At 35.1% G+C, this 14792-nt stretch overlaps 2 protein-coding genes across 2 annotated transcripts; both read left to right on the top strand.

Moving 5' to 3' along the window:
• Window positions 1-1083: 1083 nt before the first annotated feature.
• LOC134264406 (protein rolling stone-like) lies at window positions 1084-4292 on the top strand. Its single transcript, XM_062746699.1, has 2 exons — window positions 1084-1286; window positions 2436-4292. Exons 1-2 carry the CDS (start codon window positions 1125-1127, stop codon window positions 3351-3353), a joined length of 1080 nt encoding a protein of 359 aa, XP_062602683.1. The 5' UTR covers window positions 1084-1124; the 3' UTR covers window positions 3354-4292.
• Window positions 4293-5791: 1499 nt separating this feature from the next.
• On the top strand, window positions 5792-14213 carry LOC134264414 (kelch-like protein 3). Its single transcript, XM_062746706.1, has 11 exons — window positions 5792-6119; window positions 6763-6997; window positions 7671-7937; window positions 8896-9850; window positions 10022-10106; window positions 10519-10654; window positions 10878-10994; window positions 11270-11450; window positions 11589-11792; window positions 12144-12367; window positions 13844-14213. The coding sequence occupies exons 1-11, from the start codon at window positions 5868-5870 to the stop codon at window positions 14008-14010; spliced, it is 2823 nt and encodes a 940-aa protein (XP_062602690.1). The 5' UTR covers window positions 5792-5867; the 3' UTR covers window positions 14011-14213.
• Window positions 14214-14792: the final 579 nt, after the last annotated feature.

The raw sequence follows: 14792 nt of genomic DNA, 5'->3' as shown, positions 1-14792 counted from the left end.
TATAATGATTTAAATGTTCTCTTTAAATATCTGTTAACTCACTTCCCTCGTAAATCTGCAAATCTGCGGTGACAGGCTAGCTGCTTTCGTTTTTGTTCGCTGCAGAAAGGCTGATATAAAAGTTCTAGATAAATAATAAGAGCTCGAAAGTATGGCAAATGCATTTAGTTTTAACTCAGAAATCAGTCATAATGATCGCTGCTCAAATAAAATTATAATGATTATTAAATCAAACTGTAGTAGTTTCTCCAATTGCGGGTCACGCAATCTCGTGGCATGAACATGTCAAAATTCTATGTGCAAAACCAATCGACAACCATGTATTTACCTTGATTATCCAAAGTATTCTACCTGGAAAATATTTTCTCTAAAAAATAAAATCGAGTTAACCCTTCAAATGCATTTTTTGATAAATGAATTTTATTGTATTATTTTTAATCCTAATGCATTTTTTTTAATTCTTATTTACTTCAATTCGTTTTTTTTTTTTTTTTTTTGTAATTGTTTTAAAAAATTTTTAAACATATTTCTGTGGTTGTTTTACTTTTTTCCAAGCTACATGAATTGTTTTATATTTTAACATCATAAAAATCGTGTTCCGAAACATTCCAGGAATATTACACGACCGTGAAGTCACATGACCCGGAAATGGAGAAAATGAATTCGTAACTGGGGAAGCTAGGCCTTGCTGCAATACCCATGTAAATATTGTTTCCGTGTAGCTACTTTGAAATCGAAAAGGTGTTTGGATGACTCACTATTTGTTCTTTCAATACATATATTGCATAAAATGTAAATTGAACAGATTTGCAAAATATCAACCAAACACCCTGACGTGACCCGGAATTGGCGACTTAATTCACTGTATTTAAATGGATAACGAAATGTAACCAAAATTCGAATATAGGAGCATCACGTTTGCATTGTTTTCCTTAAACCTCTTCATTTTCATTTTTCCAAATTGAGCATATTGGTTTAAATGACGGCTGAAATGAATGCTAAATGTGTTTCATGTAGAAGAATAGACATTTCGTGAACGTGCTATCCGACTCAATTTGGGAAGAGTTAACTTTTATTGTTGTAATCACTGAAGTGGAAAATTAGAGAAGAGCTACTTTCACTTCATGATTGACCCAATTTCACGACGTTCGTACAGACTAAGTCAGTCGACTTCAGGCACCGTTATGGCTTGCTCCTCGGTTTGCTGCTTGCATTGTCGGAAAGAATTTCGACTGAAGAATTTTGGATTTGCAGACGTCCATCCTGCTCGTTTTGTCATGTTTCAGGTATGCTTAATTTACTTTCTTCAGTTTAGATCAGACTCGGATATCTGTCATCATGGTCATCAAGTCTCGTTAATATTTCAAGGCTCCGGGTCATAAGATGGAACACGTCAATTGCTATAATTACACGTGTTGTCTTGAGACCATAAAGGAGAAGACAGTTAATATAATAGTAAATCATATAGGCGCTTTCCATGCAATTCTGTAAATGACGAAAGATAAGTATATTAGGATTATAGGTCTACTGTTGATGTTATAGTATAGAGGGGGTAGGCCTATATATACTTATCTTTCGTCATTTACAGAATTACATGGGGATCGCCTATGTTATAAATGCTTTAATCTATGTTCATTACCAAGTGATAATTACAAAAATGAACGCTGGTGTCCTAGAAATCAAACTTTGCAATCTAGAGTGCATGCATTGCGTAATATCAATGCCTCAGACTTTAGGAACTGAGGAATGTAAATCTGCATATAACTTTTTTCACTAACAATAGACATGAGATGATCATAATCACTCACTGATCAGCTGATCTCTCATAATCACTGGTGGTTTGGGAGGAGTGCCCATCCCCCTTCTTTTGTGTCCAAAATATGTATAGAATTTAATCAATTTTTGGTGTGCCTGTTGGCTTTTACTATGTCCCCAAACTGCCCCCTCTTTCAGGATTCCTGGATCCACCACTGATGCTGACGATTCAGATTAGTTTGCAATGTTGCTAATGTAAATGTTACAGAAAAGGGACAAAATGTATATATCTGGAATAAAACTGGGAACCCCCACACCACTATTCTAGAGAGTTATGTAGGCCAATATCTGTAGCCTACACCTTTAGACTTAAATTATTATAAACTTCAAGAAAAGTAACAGTATATATCATGCTCCTTCAAATATTATGATCACCCCTTGTCTTTGTGTTAAATTTATATTAAATCAAAAAGGCTCTATGGCAATGGATATATTATTTCAAATATACATGTGATGTACCTCCAGTTGAAAATGAAAATGAAATATACATATTTTTATAATATAATAATAATTGTATATTTCTAAATTTTCAATGCATAGCGGATGATGAAAAACACAGGCAGTACTTTTGTGTATAACTAGAAAATATTTTATCGTGCATATATAAATATTATTTCCAGTGGCGGCTTCCCCCAATCCTCTATGTGGTGTACCGCATGGTCATGGCGGTGTATGCAGACTTCTGGCTAATCTACACGTCAACATCCTTCATTGGCTTTGGTACTGAAGACATGACCGACATTGACCCAGGAAATGCTTCCACACAGAATGGAACGAAGAATGGTACAGACTTCGTACTTTACCCATGGTATGCTTACTTGACTAACTGGACATACCTCTTGTTGAGCTTGTATCTGACATGGCATTTTTTCGTCACTGTGGCTTACCTTCTTCAGAACCCCATGCCTCTAAACAGTCGTCCAGATCCGAGTTTACACAGAAGAATTTTCTCCGAGCTGAATCCCTCTGGAAGCTTTTACAATACGTCTGACTATAACTCGGTTATGGCGACCTCCATGGATCCTGTGATAGGAAGTGATTCGATGGTTCTTCCGTGGTACTTCAAGCTCACCTGGGTGCTTTATAACATGGCAAATGTTGGGTCTCTGCTTGTCACTGTGGTTTTCTTTGTCTTCCTTTGGCCCATGTTCAACACATCCAATATTGGCTTGTTTAATCTGCAACTTCATGGAATAAACACGGTGCTCATAGGAATTGAACTCTTTCTCACCGCTATACCATATCGCCTGTACCACTACATATATACTTTAATGTATGGGTTGGCGTACCTTATTTTTTCAGCTATATTCTATGCAGCTGGAAATACAGATCCAATATATCGTGGTGTATTGGACTGGTCTAAACCAGGTCAAACAGCTGTTATTTGTTTACTTCTGGGCTTTGTTTTTATGCCCTTTTTGCAGGCTTTTTTCTTCTTCATATACAAGTTGAGACTTTTAATATACAAAGAAATTTCTAAAGATGTCATTGTGAATGAAAATGAAGATGCATTTTCTTCAGACATCAACAATATATGAATTTGATCAATATGTGTTGATTAAAGGCCATCTTTAAAATAATGTTTGCTAGCCATCTCCCTACTCAGAATGAAATTGGTAATTAGGTAGGTGGAAATTTTTTGTCAAAAATTAACCTATTTATTAATGGTACAAGAGGGGAGGAAAAAATTGTGTCCTTGACTGTAAAAACAGAATTTGAGTCGGGACATTTTTTAGACAGTGGATTGATGGGAGAGGGCAACCAAACAATTTTTAAAGAGGCCTAAATGAAATATTTTATTATTTTTGAACCAATATTTCATTGATTGCTGTATCTGAAACAGACACCCCTCTTTTAGGGGGCTGGGGCTGGGTTAAGAATACCAGAAACTGAGAGATACATTTCTTGTGTTATTTTGTCATTTGCTTGCCTTTAGTTTACCATTTGTTCACCATTTTCAACGTAAAATTGCTTAATTTTTTCTTACATGTACATAAGTTGATACTAGTCATAGAACATTTCAGATAGTGTAAATTGATGTTCATGTATATATATAAATTGCTGCTAACGCCTACTGTATTTAGTTTTGTAGAGAGTTTCCCATCCAGGATTCAGTGTTAGAATGAATTTTGTTATATACAGTAGAATTAGAAATTCAGTATACTTATTCTTAAAACACATATCTTTAACATGTTAAGCAAAGAAAAATATTTATGTTGATTTAATTATTTTATAATCAATATTTGCTAGAAATGAGCTGTAAACAATGAATTGGTTTTATATTTGCATCAAGCAAGATATACAAACTGAGCATAATGCTAATGCACATTTTACTCCTGCAATTACATTCGTTTAGCAGAAGCTAAAAGTGAAATATTTTGATAATGAGAGATACATATATGTATGTTATATGCTTTTTAAATTGATTCATGGTCTTTGAGCAATCAAGAATACATTTCATTTTTTTGTGGTAAATAAATTAGGCCATAATAAAAATATTCCTAGATTCTCATCCCCGCCCGCCCCGATTTTATACCCCCGCCTCGATTTTTTTTATTTCTGTTTTTCTTCGTCTCAATTCTGATCGGGATCGGTATTCATCTACCATTCTACTTTCGTTTTAAATCCCGCGAAAGTCGACATGATTTTGACAGCTGAAAAGATGGCAATATTGCTGTAATACATGCGTGTATATTTTAAACAAGGGTCATTGGTTGAAAAAGATTGGTGATTATGTGAAGTAAGAGATAATTGAACCTTTACTATGAATTTTATTCGGGTATTGTAGATAAAATTACACCGATTCACCAGGTCAATAAAAAATCTGTTAAATTAAAAAAAATATAAAATATAAAATAAAAGCCGCCCGCCCGCCTCGATTTTTAAAAAAATTCGGATGAGAATCTAGCAATTTATTTATTATGGCCTTAGTATAAGAAGTGTAAAAATTTGAATTGAGGTTATATTTATCTTGTCTGACTATTGATTTTCATATATTAATATGTTGAGAGTCTAAATATGAAGAATTTATAATTTTACTAAAACATTTTGGTATTGGGATTATGATACATTTCACCTGAACAGTTCTACATGTATGTATATATGTATAATGTAATACACGTATCAATTAAAATGTTGCCAAATACTAGTATTTCATTTCATATTTTTTTCATAGACATTACTTTAATATTTAAATCTTTACTACATGTATATTATAAAACAACTTTAAGAATATACAAATGTCAATAATTGTGATAAGAAATATGCTCAATTTCAAAATGTTTATTTCTAAAAGCATGCAGGGATTCTTGTTTATTATATTCTTTTTCTATAACATGTGTCAAATGAATTATATCATTTCTGAAGCATTTAGTTTTGTTACTTATATAATGTATATTATATGTTACAGGTACTTATTTATACATCAATAATTTTAACTATACATGATGTACATGAATATTTTATTAATCAAATGTTTAATCATTGTCTTTTATAAAAGTATCATATTCATATTTCATATTTAAATACATGTATGTTTATGTTATTATTCTGATAGTAATATATTTAGATAATAAACTTGAAAACAGTATTTTTGTGTCGTTCATATAAGGCTATACAGGTACATGTATGGATTATCTCTCTTTGTTCACTTTGCGATAAAATCAAAAAACTTGGCACTGCTGAAAAAGTGAAATACCTGCAGAGCTAGTAAAATGCTTTAAAAAAATACTAGTCGTATAGTTTGATAAAAGTGTACTTGGGATATCTCGGGTTTTAAATAAATAATACAATGTACAATTACAATGTAGAATTATAAAAAAAAAATGACGCAGTTAAAATAATAATATAATTTAATTAATTGAAAAATAAATGTTTCTTTCCCGGAAAATTTACCAGTATCCGCAATTTTTCTTTACAATATAGTTTATCATTGTGACGTCATAATTATGTAACGTCACAATAAACTACATTATACTGCGTCACAGTAGGTAAACCTCATTTTCGCGTTCATTGGTTTGGGAAACGGCAGCGGATTTTGTATCAGCGGCAAAATGACTAGATTCCATTTCTCAAACCGTCTGGTGAAGAAGTTTAAGAAGTCGGGCAAAAAGGGAGGAACAGCCGGTCCCGCCGATATTCCGTCAAACACTGCTGAGGCCGGTGTAATGGAAGAAGTAATGTCCAACTTGGTTCTGAAAAAAGCCGAGTCGGACACCAAGAACTCGTGTAGCAGTACAAGCAGCTGTAGCAGCTTTGATGTCGCCAGTGATATCACACAACACAGTGTGGAGAGGATATTCCAGGTACATATTAAATCTTTAGGTCTTTTTGTAAGTTTACAAGGGTATTGTCACTTTTGTATGCACTGTCATCCGGTAATTTCAGAATTTCCGAGATATCTAGTAAAAAGAGTTGGGAAAACTGAGCTGGGGGATTTTCCAAAAGTTGTGTGTATTTAATAAAAAAAAAATTATATTTAATGTAACGTTCTAAATCTGTCGTGTATCTGGACAACTGGCGTAATTTATGATGATCATTAGAAAGACCCTAGTTAAATATTTGTAAAAGATGGAAAAATAAATTTTAAAATTTTAGCTGAAACCGTGTCCATGCCCCTTTAATATACCTCTACCTATTTTAATTTTTTGTCGTAAAATTTCACTTGATCATAAATATTTTTTTTTTAAATTAATAGGATGCGTAAAATACAGAGTTAAAAATTAAGTTTTGTCAGCACGGCGAGAATGTTACCAACGTTGTTACATGTAGTCATCTATTGCCACGCAATGTTTGGTTCATCTGCATACACTGTATACGTACATAAACAAAATTAACCTTCCTTCATTAACTATTTACAAAGATCCATCAATAGTAGACAGGCTTTATCTCCCAAACCCCCCCCCCCCCCCCCCCCCCACCATCGACTAAAATTATTTTATTCTCCAGGAAGTGGACGGCCATCTGAGCGTGACGGAGACCCAGAAATACTCGGATGCCGTGGAGGCGCTCAGTGAGTCGGAACTGAACAAAAAGCTGGCGGAGGAACTGGATCAACTACAGCAGCTGCTGGAGGATGAAAAGAAGGGAGAGATCCACACTGACGTCAAAAACGTGGACCCCGAGGCCGAGATCCCCTGGGAGCAGACGCACAAACGCGTCCTCACCATGACGGTGGAAACCCGTGAGTAGAGAAAAAGTTGCATTATCATTCAGTTCAAAGTATATTCATTTATTGTAGCAATAAAAAAATTAGTAATCACATAGAAAATGTTTCTTGAGTCTTCTCACACCATGTTTAGTACATGTATACAAGCGGATCCATAAAATTTTACGAAAAAGTAAAATGGGGATGGGGATGGAGGTGGGTGGTTAATCACCTAATCACCTGATCGCTTAGGGAAATTCTTACTTGAAATTTATTTAATAAAAAATATTATCTTACGGGAACCTTTTGTTTTGGATGCTATATATGTACATATGTAGTTCCTAATCAGGAAACATTTTTATGTGCTCGTTTGTTAAACTTTAACTTTTACGCTTTAATTGTTAGAAAGGGGGTGGGATGGTAGGACCCCATTGACCTCCTCTGTTGCTAGATACATCAGAATAAACTATACATGTTTATTCATTTAGAGTTATGTAAATTATATTTTTGAAATATTAATTACATATATATGTACTATATATTTAAGAATCGGTTGTTAAATTAGGGTTTGCAACTTTAAAAATATTCAGAATAGAAATAGAAAAAAAAAATCAGAATAAGACATGGGTTCTTTATCCCCCCCCCCCCCCCCCCGGAAAAATTCATCTAATAGATATGGAACTAAAATTATGACGTATTTTATTTTCAGACAAGCACAAGCATGAGCACGATGAGCATCATCATCATAACCACGATCCAGTTCCTGTAAATAACCAGGTCCCCAGCAATCTGGCGACTACCCTCCCTAACCGAAAAATCCCCCTCCATAAAGAGTTCGCCTGCACCAACCTGGCCTGTACGGACCCTCACTGCTCTGACGTCATGTGTGGAACTAAAGTCACCGAGATCAAGAGCCACAACTCCGATCCCGATCTTTATTCCTCCAAGTATGCCCTGGATACAGCCGTGGCACACAGTAAGAAACAAACTATTTACAGTGTACACATACTAGTATATTTTGCAAAGAAGCATCTTAACGTCCATAGATCTGTGTACAATATCAGGAGTGGCAATTATAAGAAAGAAAAGTCTAGATCTAAATAAGTATTGGAAATGTAACAAATGTTTCTGAAATATGTAAAAGAAAATTAATATGTTTACAGTTGAATATTTTGAAGCTATTTTTTGTAAAATGATATTTTATATACAACTTCTTAGTAAAACACCTGCTTGGAAAATTATTCATATGATTTTGAGCAAATGTCTTATTCTAGATTAGCTGCAGAACTGTAGCTCTCCGAAAAAAAATAATTTGGCAGACCGGAGAGCTACAGTGCCACCCGTTGAAAAACTGTATATTTATTGCGCACAAAAAAGTGCGCTGTGTCTTGATTTATTTCTCCTTGTTTTTAAACTGTCATGTCAAAATATTACTAACCATCTGTTCCTAACATATGCTCTTTCACTGTTTCCTCAACAAAACATTCCTTATAATTGTTGTTAATAGCCCTCCTGGCCCTGGAATTAGGAAAAAAATTGTCTATTTATTCTGCCATTTTGGTTTGCAAGCTAATTCGGTCTAACGCACTTCTTGCGGATGTCAACTACGGAAGTACTTCATAGAGGAGTAAGGAATTTTTATAAATCTGTCTTTTTTCGATTGAGGTAAGAATTTGGAAGAATTAATTAATCCAGAACTAGCGCAACTTTTTGTGCACAATAAATATACAGTTTTTACAATGGGTGACACTGTAGCTCTCCGGTCTGTCAAAATATTTTTTTCGGAGAGCTACAATTCTGCAGCTAATTCTAGATTTACCATGAAGGTTTTTTTTTTTTAATTCAACATGTTCATGTTATTTGAATATAGAAAATTATGAATTTACATGTTTATTAACTAAAATTTAATGTCAAGATTTCTTTCCCTATTAAAGCTGATAAGACAGTGAAAAAAGTGTCTGAGCTTACTTCCCATGAAAAGGATCACTATTACGGCAAGCCGATCTTATTTGTCATGGACTCGAGGAACAAATTCCATCCTTTGACCCGAGAGAAGGATGCCCACAAGGTGGTTGATAATGCCAAAGGCTATCATCCAACCAAGGCTCAGGAATACGTCGTCAACGCGCTTCAAGAGAGCGAGGATGCCCATATTGCGGCCCATGATATCTGGACTGGCAAATTCATCCGCAACTGTCAGGAAGAGAACCTAATGACCGATGTCAACATCACCATCGGTGACGAACTCTTCACAGCCCACAGGATTATGCTTGCGCAATTTAGTACCTATTTCCAAGAACTATTTTGCATCTCGGAGCGTGACGGTGCCTTACCTTTCAATTTGCGATTAAGAGGAATCACTGCGGATGCATTTGAAGCCTTTTTGCACCTTGTGTACATGGGAGACTGCGAAATAACACCCGAAATTGTTATGGACGTTTCCATGATCGCCAAACGCTTTGGGGTCAAAGAGCTACGACAAAAGGTAGCGGATTATTTGAATTCCATGAGCACTGAAAATTGCTTGGAGATTCTCAAACAGGGAGTCGTATCTCAGAGTGACACAATGTACGAAGTGGCCTTTAAAACTGTAGTTAGATGCTTCAAAGAAGCTGCAAAGAATGTCAATTTCATGGAACTCCGCCTTGAAACGGTAGAAAAGATCCTCTCGTCAGATAATCTAGTGGTGCAAAACGAGACAGAAGTATTTAACGCTGCATACAAGTGGGTCAAATATGACCTCCGCAAGAGGGAGCAGTTCTTGTCAAGGGTCATGGAGTGTGTTCGATTCGCTCACATGGAGCACCCCGAGCTCTTCCTCATCTTCAGTGACACCGATCTCCTTCAGAAGAACGCTTACTGCAGGGATCTTTTATTGAAAGCTAACTGGTATGTAATTTTTCAGTTAACTTTGTTGACGGAAAGTTTTCATATCAAACAAAGAATTAAATGCCAAAGGGTCTTACTTATGCAAGAATTTTGTGCATTTGTTATGTGCTTCATTTGTAAATCGTTAGAATTTTATCTATATTACAAATTTTAATTTTTTACTTCCTATAGGATTGTGACTACCCGTATGTTGCACATTGTGGATCCTTTTGAGCTTCCGTGTCCAAAGAAGAGAGAACCAATCGGTCTCGATAAGGTACTAGACCTTTTCGATTCATAGTCTCTGATTACTTTGTTTGTAAAAACGTCAAAAATATCGATCGGGGATTTTTTAAAATTAAATTATATTAATTTAACAAACTTGTAAGTGGTTAAATCCTTTAAAAAATGCTTAGTGAAATAATGTATCCTTTTCAGACTCAGGTTTGTTGGATATAAAAAGTTAAGGAACTATACTCAAGCAATTATGAGAGGAGAATATTTTATTATACTAGAATAAGAAACATGCATTGTACATGTAGTTCCATTTTTATTTCATTTTAGCTTTAAAAAATCAAATAAGAAACCTAAAAACACAAAATTAATCCAACTAATTCCACTTATAATGGTCTGCTTCACTTTCTTTTACTAACTGATTTGTAAATGTATTTTATGTACCTTTATTTTAGAGCCCTGAACTTCAGATCATGAGTGGAGTGACCAAGGAAACGAAAAAATCAGAGGGAGTTAAACTGGAACCCGGGGACCTTCTAGCTTTTGGCGGATTCTTCTCGGGGTTGGATAAAACAAGGGCCATTGAAGGAGGTAATTTTTGAGATTACAATAAATAATTCGACATCTACAAATCTCAATGAGAACATCTCTTTAATGATAAATAAAATAAAATTATTACTTAATACCAATTTGTTTTTTTTTAAAGAAACGGTGAGTATCAAAATGAGTACAATTTCCTTCCTAAATTTGGATATTTCTTCCAGATGTTTTAAGTATTAAGACAATTAAAATAAGTGTTTTTTTTATTATGCAGGCAGGAATATGATGTTGTACAGTGTGTCCACTCGCACTTGGACAAAGTTAACAGAACTTTCAGAACCACGGGTTCACCATGCCGCTTGTGTCCTCAATGGAAAGATTTACATCTCCGGTAAGTACGAAAACCGAATTTCTACATGCTAATTAGTTAACTGAAATATGACTGAAAATTTACTGAAATATGACTGAATAACATAATTCTGCTATTCAGTCAACTTTCCAGTCGTTTCAGTTACAGTCCAGTTGACTTAAAGGTGAAATTTCATCCTACGAATTGTTCAGGCGAGATCCACTTATTTACTGTATGCTTATTAAAACCTTGTTTATTTAATGCACAGATGGGTGATCATATTGGACAATTTAGTCATTCTTATTTTCAATTTGTAGGCGGAAGTAACCCTAGACTGCAGATACAGAACCCCCGGGCTCTGTCTCAGTGCATCTGCTTTGATCCATACACAAGGAAGTGGTCCACTGTTGCACCACTGAGGTCAGCTAGACTCATGCACTGTATGGTGGCTCTGAATGGACGTCTGTATGTGATCGGGGGCCAGGACATTAATGATAGGTATCCAAGTTCTTTTTTTTCATATTTTCTAAATAGAGTTAATAATTTATTAAGTAAACATTATATGATGCCCAAATTATTTTTAAAATCGTACGTAATCAAAGTAGCGTTTGTGAAACACTTTAAAATTCCTTATAGATTGCTGAATACTATGGAATGCTACAACCCGGGCACGGATACATGGGTGTGGATGCCCACCTTTCAGGTCCCTCGCCTCGCCGCCGCCGCCGCGGTGAGCAACGGGAAGATTTATCTGGCCGGAGGATACACCGCGGACATTAAAACCAAATCTGGTTCTCCTATATCATCTGTACTAGAGTGCTTCGATCCGAAAACAAACAAGTGAGTAACTTTAACGGTCTCAGTCTTAAAAATTGATGGAGCGGTCATAATTCATGTTGCATATTTCTCTGGAACTTAGATAAAATGGAATTGAAGCATCATGCATTTGATAGTTATAAAACAATCTTGCAAATACCATATACATACACAAATGCTAGGCTGATGCTAGTTTAACTGTAGACCGAAGTTGTTGCCAGCGTATCTTCAGCTAAGTTGACCATAATTGTCTGTTTATTTTTATACATTTTAACTTCATGTATACGTAGAACTTAAAATACTGTGATTTCTCAATAAATTAATTTATTAATCTTTAATTATTGAAGTACATGAGAATTACATATTTTACTACAGATGGACCCGGTTAGGTGATATCCGTGTTCCGCGGTGTCACGCCGTGATGGTAGAGGTTCGCGGTGATCTGTTTCTGTGCGGTGGCGCCACTAGGACTCATGGTACCGATTTCACCACTGCCGCCAGTCTCCGAGATATTGACAAGTACAACAAGGAGTATGATAGGTGGGAGAAAGTGGCGGATCTTGATACCGAGAGACATGCATGCGGTGGGACTGCTGTCGGTAAGATGAAACGCAGGATGGATTCCATTTAATGACTGCATGTAATATTAAACGTGCATGTGTATGAATTTCAAATTCTTTACAAACTAAGGACCTGTAAATAGCCACGCATTTAAATTGAATTCATGTTATTAATCTAATAGATATGTAATATTATATAATACATAACAAAGACAATTTTAATCAACTTTATTTATAGTGGAGAAATAGAACACGTAATCGCATGTATTTCTGACTTTATAAGCGCCTTGATTTCTCGATCGACATTTTTTGTCCCCCGCTTGAAAAGTGGGGGATATTAATTTGGGTTTGTCCGTCCGTCCGTCCGTCCGTCTAGCTGTCCGTCCGTCCGTCCGTCTTTCTGTCTGTCTGTAACGCTTTCGTTTCCACACGATATCTCGAGAACCCTTTGAGCTTTTGCAATGAAATTTAGCATAGCAACTCCCTATGGACTAAAGAAGACCCCTATTGATTTTGAGGTCAAAAGGTCAAAGGTCAAGGTCATAAATAAGCAAATTCTGTCTGTTAAAACACTTTCGTTTCCACACGATATCTTTAGAACTATTTGAGCTATCGCAATGAAATTTTACATAACAACTCCCTGTGGCCTAAAGAAGACCCCTATTGATTTTGAGGTCAAAAGGTCAAAGTTCAAGGTCGTAAATTTATACATTCTCTCTGTGTGTAACACTATCATTTCCGGGCGATATTTCAAGAGGATTTTGAGCTTATGCAATGTAATTTTATACCAAAACTCCCTAGGACGTCTCTTGCCCCTCTCAAAGTGCCCCGCCCCATTTGTTTTATTAGTATTTATAGTATTGCATGTCGCTATTTTTAGCGCAGGGGCATGAGGAGAGTTATTGCGTGTAAAACAGGTTCTCGGCGGACTTTATGTTCTTATTACATCTATTATAACTGTTTAATAAAGGCTAAATAAATCAAACACCATGGATTGTGTAAAATTTTGAGAATACCGAAAATGAAAACATGAATATATACATGTATGCGACTTTAGTTCTGCATACACTTCTCTCCGGGTAAAGCGACTCCGTGGTCTAGTGGTTATGTCCCTCGCTTCAAATTTGAGAGGTACCAGGATCGAATCTCGGTCGACCCTTTCTTTTTTTTTTTTTAAATACTTTTTTTTTTTTACTAAATGATAGTATTCAGCATGTGAAATGAAAAATTTATGAGGTTATAAAATCATCATTACAGTGTGATAAATATTCCATATAAAAAAATCTTCTATACACATAATAAAGAATAAGCAATCAAATCTTTATATGCATATTGACATACATGTATTTTATTTCCTTCAGTATACATGTATACATTTAATAATTCCTCAAATTCAGTCAGGGGGAGCCGACTTTTTCCCTAAGCGGGGGACACGAATTCTCTGAATTAGCTTGTTATTTATTGAAAATGCAACATTGCGTATTAAGTATATGTACTTTAATGTCTTTTGTGCAGGTGATAAGATTTATATCTGCGGTGGTGCCTGTACAGCCCTAGGTCATATGCTGTATTCCATGGAGGTGTATGATACTGTCTCCGAAAAATGGGAAAGATCCGCGCCCGATTGTCCGATCCCGGGAAGATTTCTTTCATTAGTCTCGGTCCCACCCAACGGAAATTAGAAAACGGAAATGATATTTTCACCCTATAGAATTAAATGCAGAAAAAATTGTTGAGATTTTTATATAACTCAGGGAAAAGTTGTAGCACGGAATATTTGAAAGCCAAATGATTGTACTTATAAGTGAATGTATCATTGTATAAAGACAATATTTATGAAAACTGTATAGATTTTAAAGCAATAAATGCAAGAAAGCAAATTTAATGTGTGTTATTTGTTTGCCTTTCAAAGAAGAGATGTAGAACGCAGGTGCATTTCTACAGAAAAATGGAATTTTATTCAAGGTTATTTTGGGCCTAAGTAATATCCGGAAAAAAAATGTTTGACGTAAAATGTCAATCAATTCGACAGGTGGAAAATATACGAGCATTCGCCATTATCCTTTCAGAGAAGAAAAATTAATAGCCTAAAAAAACAAACAAGATTTTGCGATAGGAATTGGTTGGCGATGCTGTAAATGGCGTGGTTCAATATGGAATCTATAAACAATAGGACTCGATGTAAAAGTGTCTAAAAATCAATTGTCACGGTCAAAAAGACGGACTGCATGATCAATGCTAAATAGAAGTGGTATTAAAATTGTTAAAGACCATTATTGGACTCTTATTTGCAAAAGTCCCAAAACATTCAAAACCAATATTCAAATTTATAAGCACGAGGGAAAAAAGTTAAAATCCGTTTTATGGGCAAATCCTTGAGAAGCTTAACAAAAGAATAAATGATAATGAGGAAAATAAATATTTACAGAACTTTAAATTGACTTGGATATATTGATGAATTAAA

Source organism: Saccostrea cucullata, unplaced genomic scaffold (assembly GCF_032062105.1).
Source record: "Saccostrea cucullata isolate Sc308-1 unplaced genomic scaffold, CSIRO_AGI_Scuc_v1 ctg1813, whole genome shotgun sequence".
NCBI classification, from domain to species: Eukaryota; Metazoa; Mollusca; class Bivalvia; order Ostreida; family Ostreidae; genus Saccostrea; species Saccostrea cuccullata.
The sequence above is the reverse complement of the archived record's forward strand: the minus strand, read 5'-3'. Positions and strand labels throughout refer to the sequence as shown.

Bases quoted from the DNA above. Each gene is read 5' to 3' on its own strand.
- LOC134264414 (XM_062746706.1), top strand. From the start codon at position 5,868: ATGACTAGATTCCATTTCTCAAACCGTCTGGTGAAGAAGTTTAAGAAG. The intron at 9,851-10,021 runs GTATGTAATTTT...TACTTCCTATAG, and splicing joins CTTTTATTGAAAGCTAACTG to GATTGTGACTACCCGTATGT. The intron at 10,655-10,877 runs GTAATTTTTGAG...TTTATTATGCAG, and splicing joins AACAAGGGCCATTGAAGGAG to GCAGGAATATGATGTTGTAC.
- LOC134264406 (XM_062746699.1), top strand. From the start codon at position 1,125: ATGATTGACCCAATTTCACGACGTTCGTACAGACTAAGTCAGTCGACT. The intron at 1,287-2,435 runs GTATGCTTAATT...TATTATTTCCAG, and splicing joins CTCGTTTTGTCATGTTTCAG to TGGCGGCTTCCCCCAATCCT.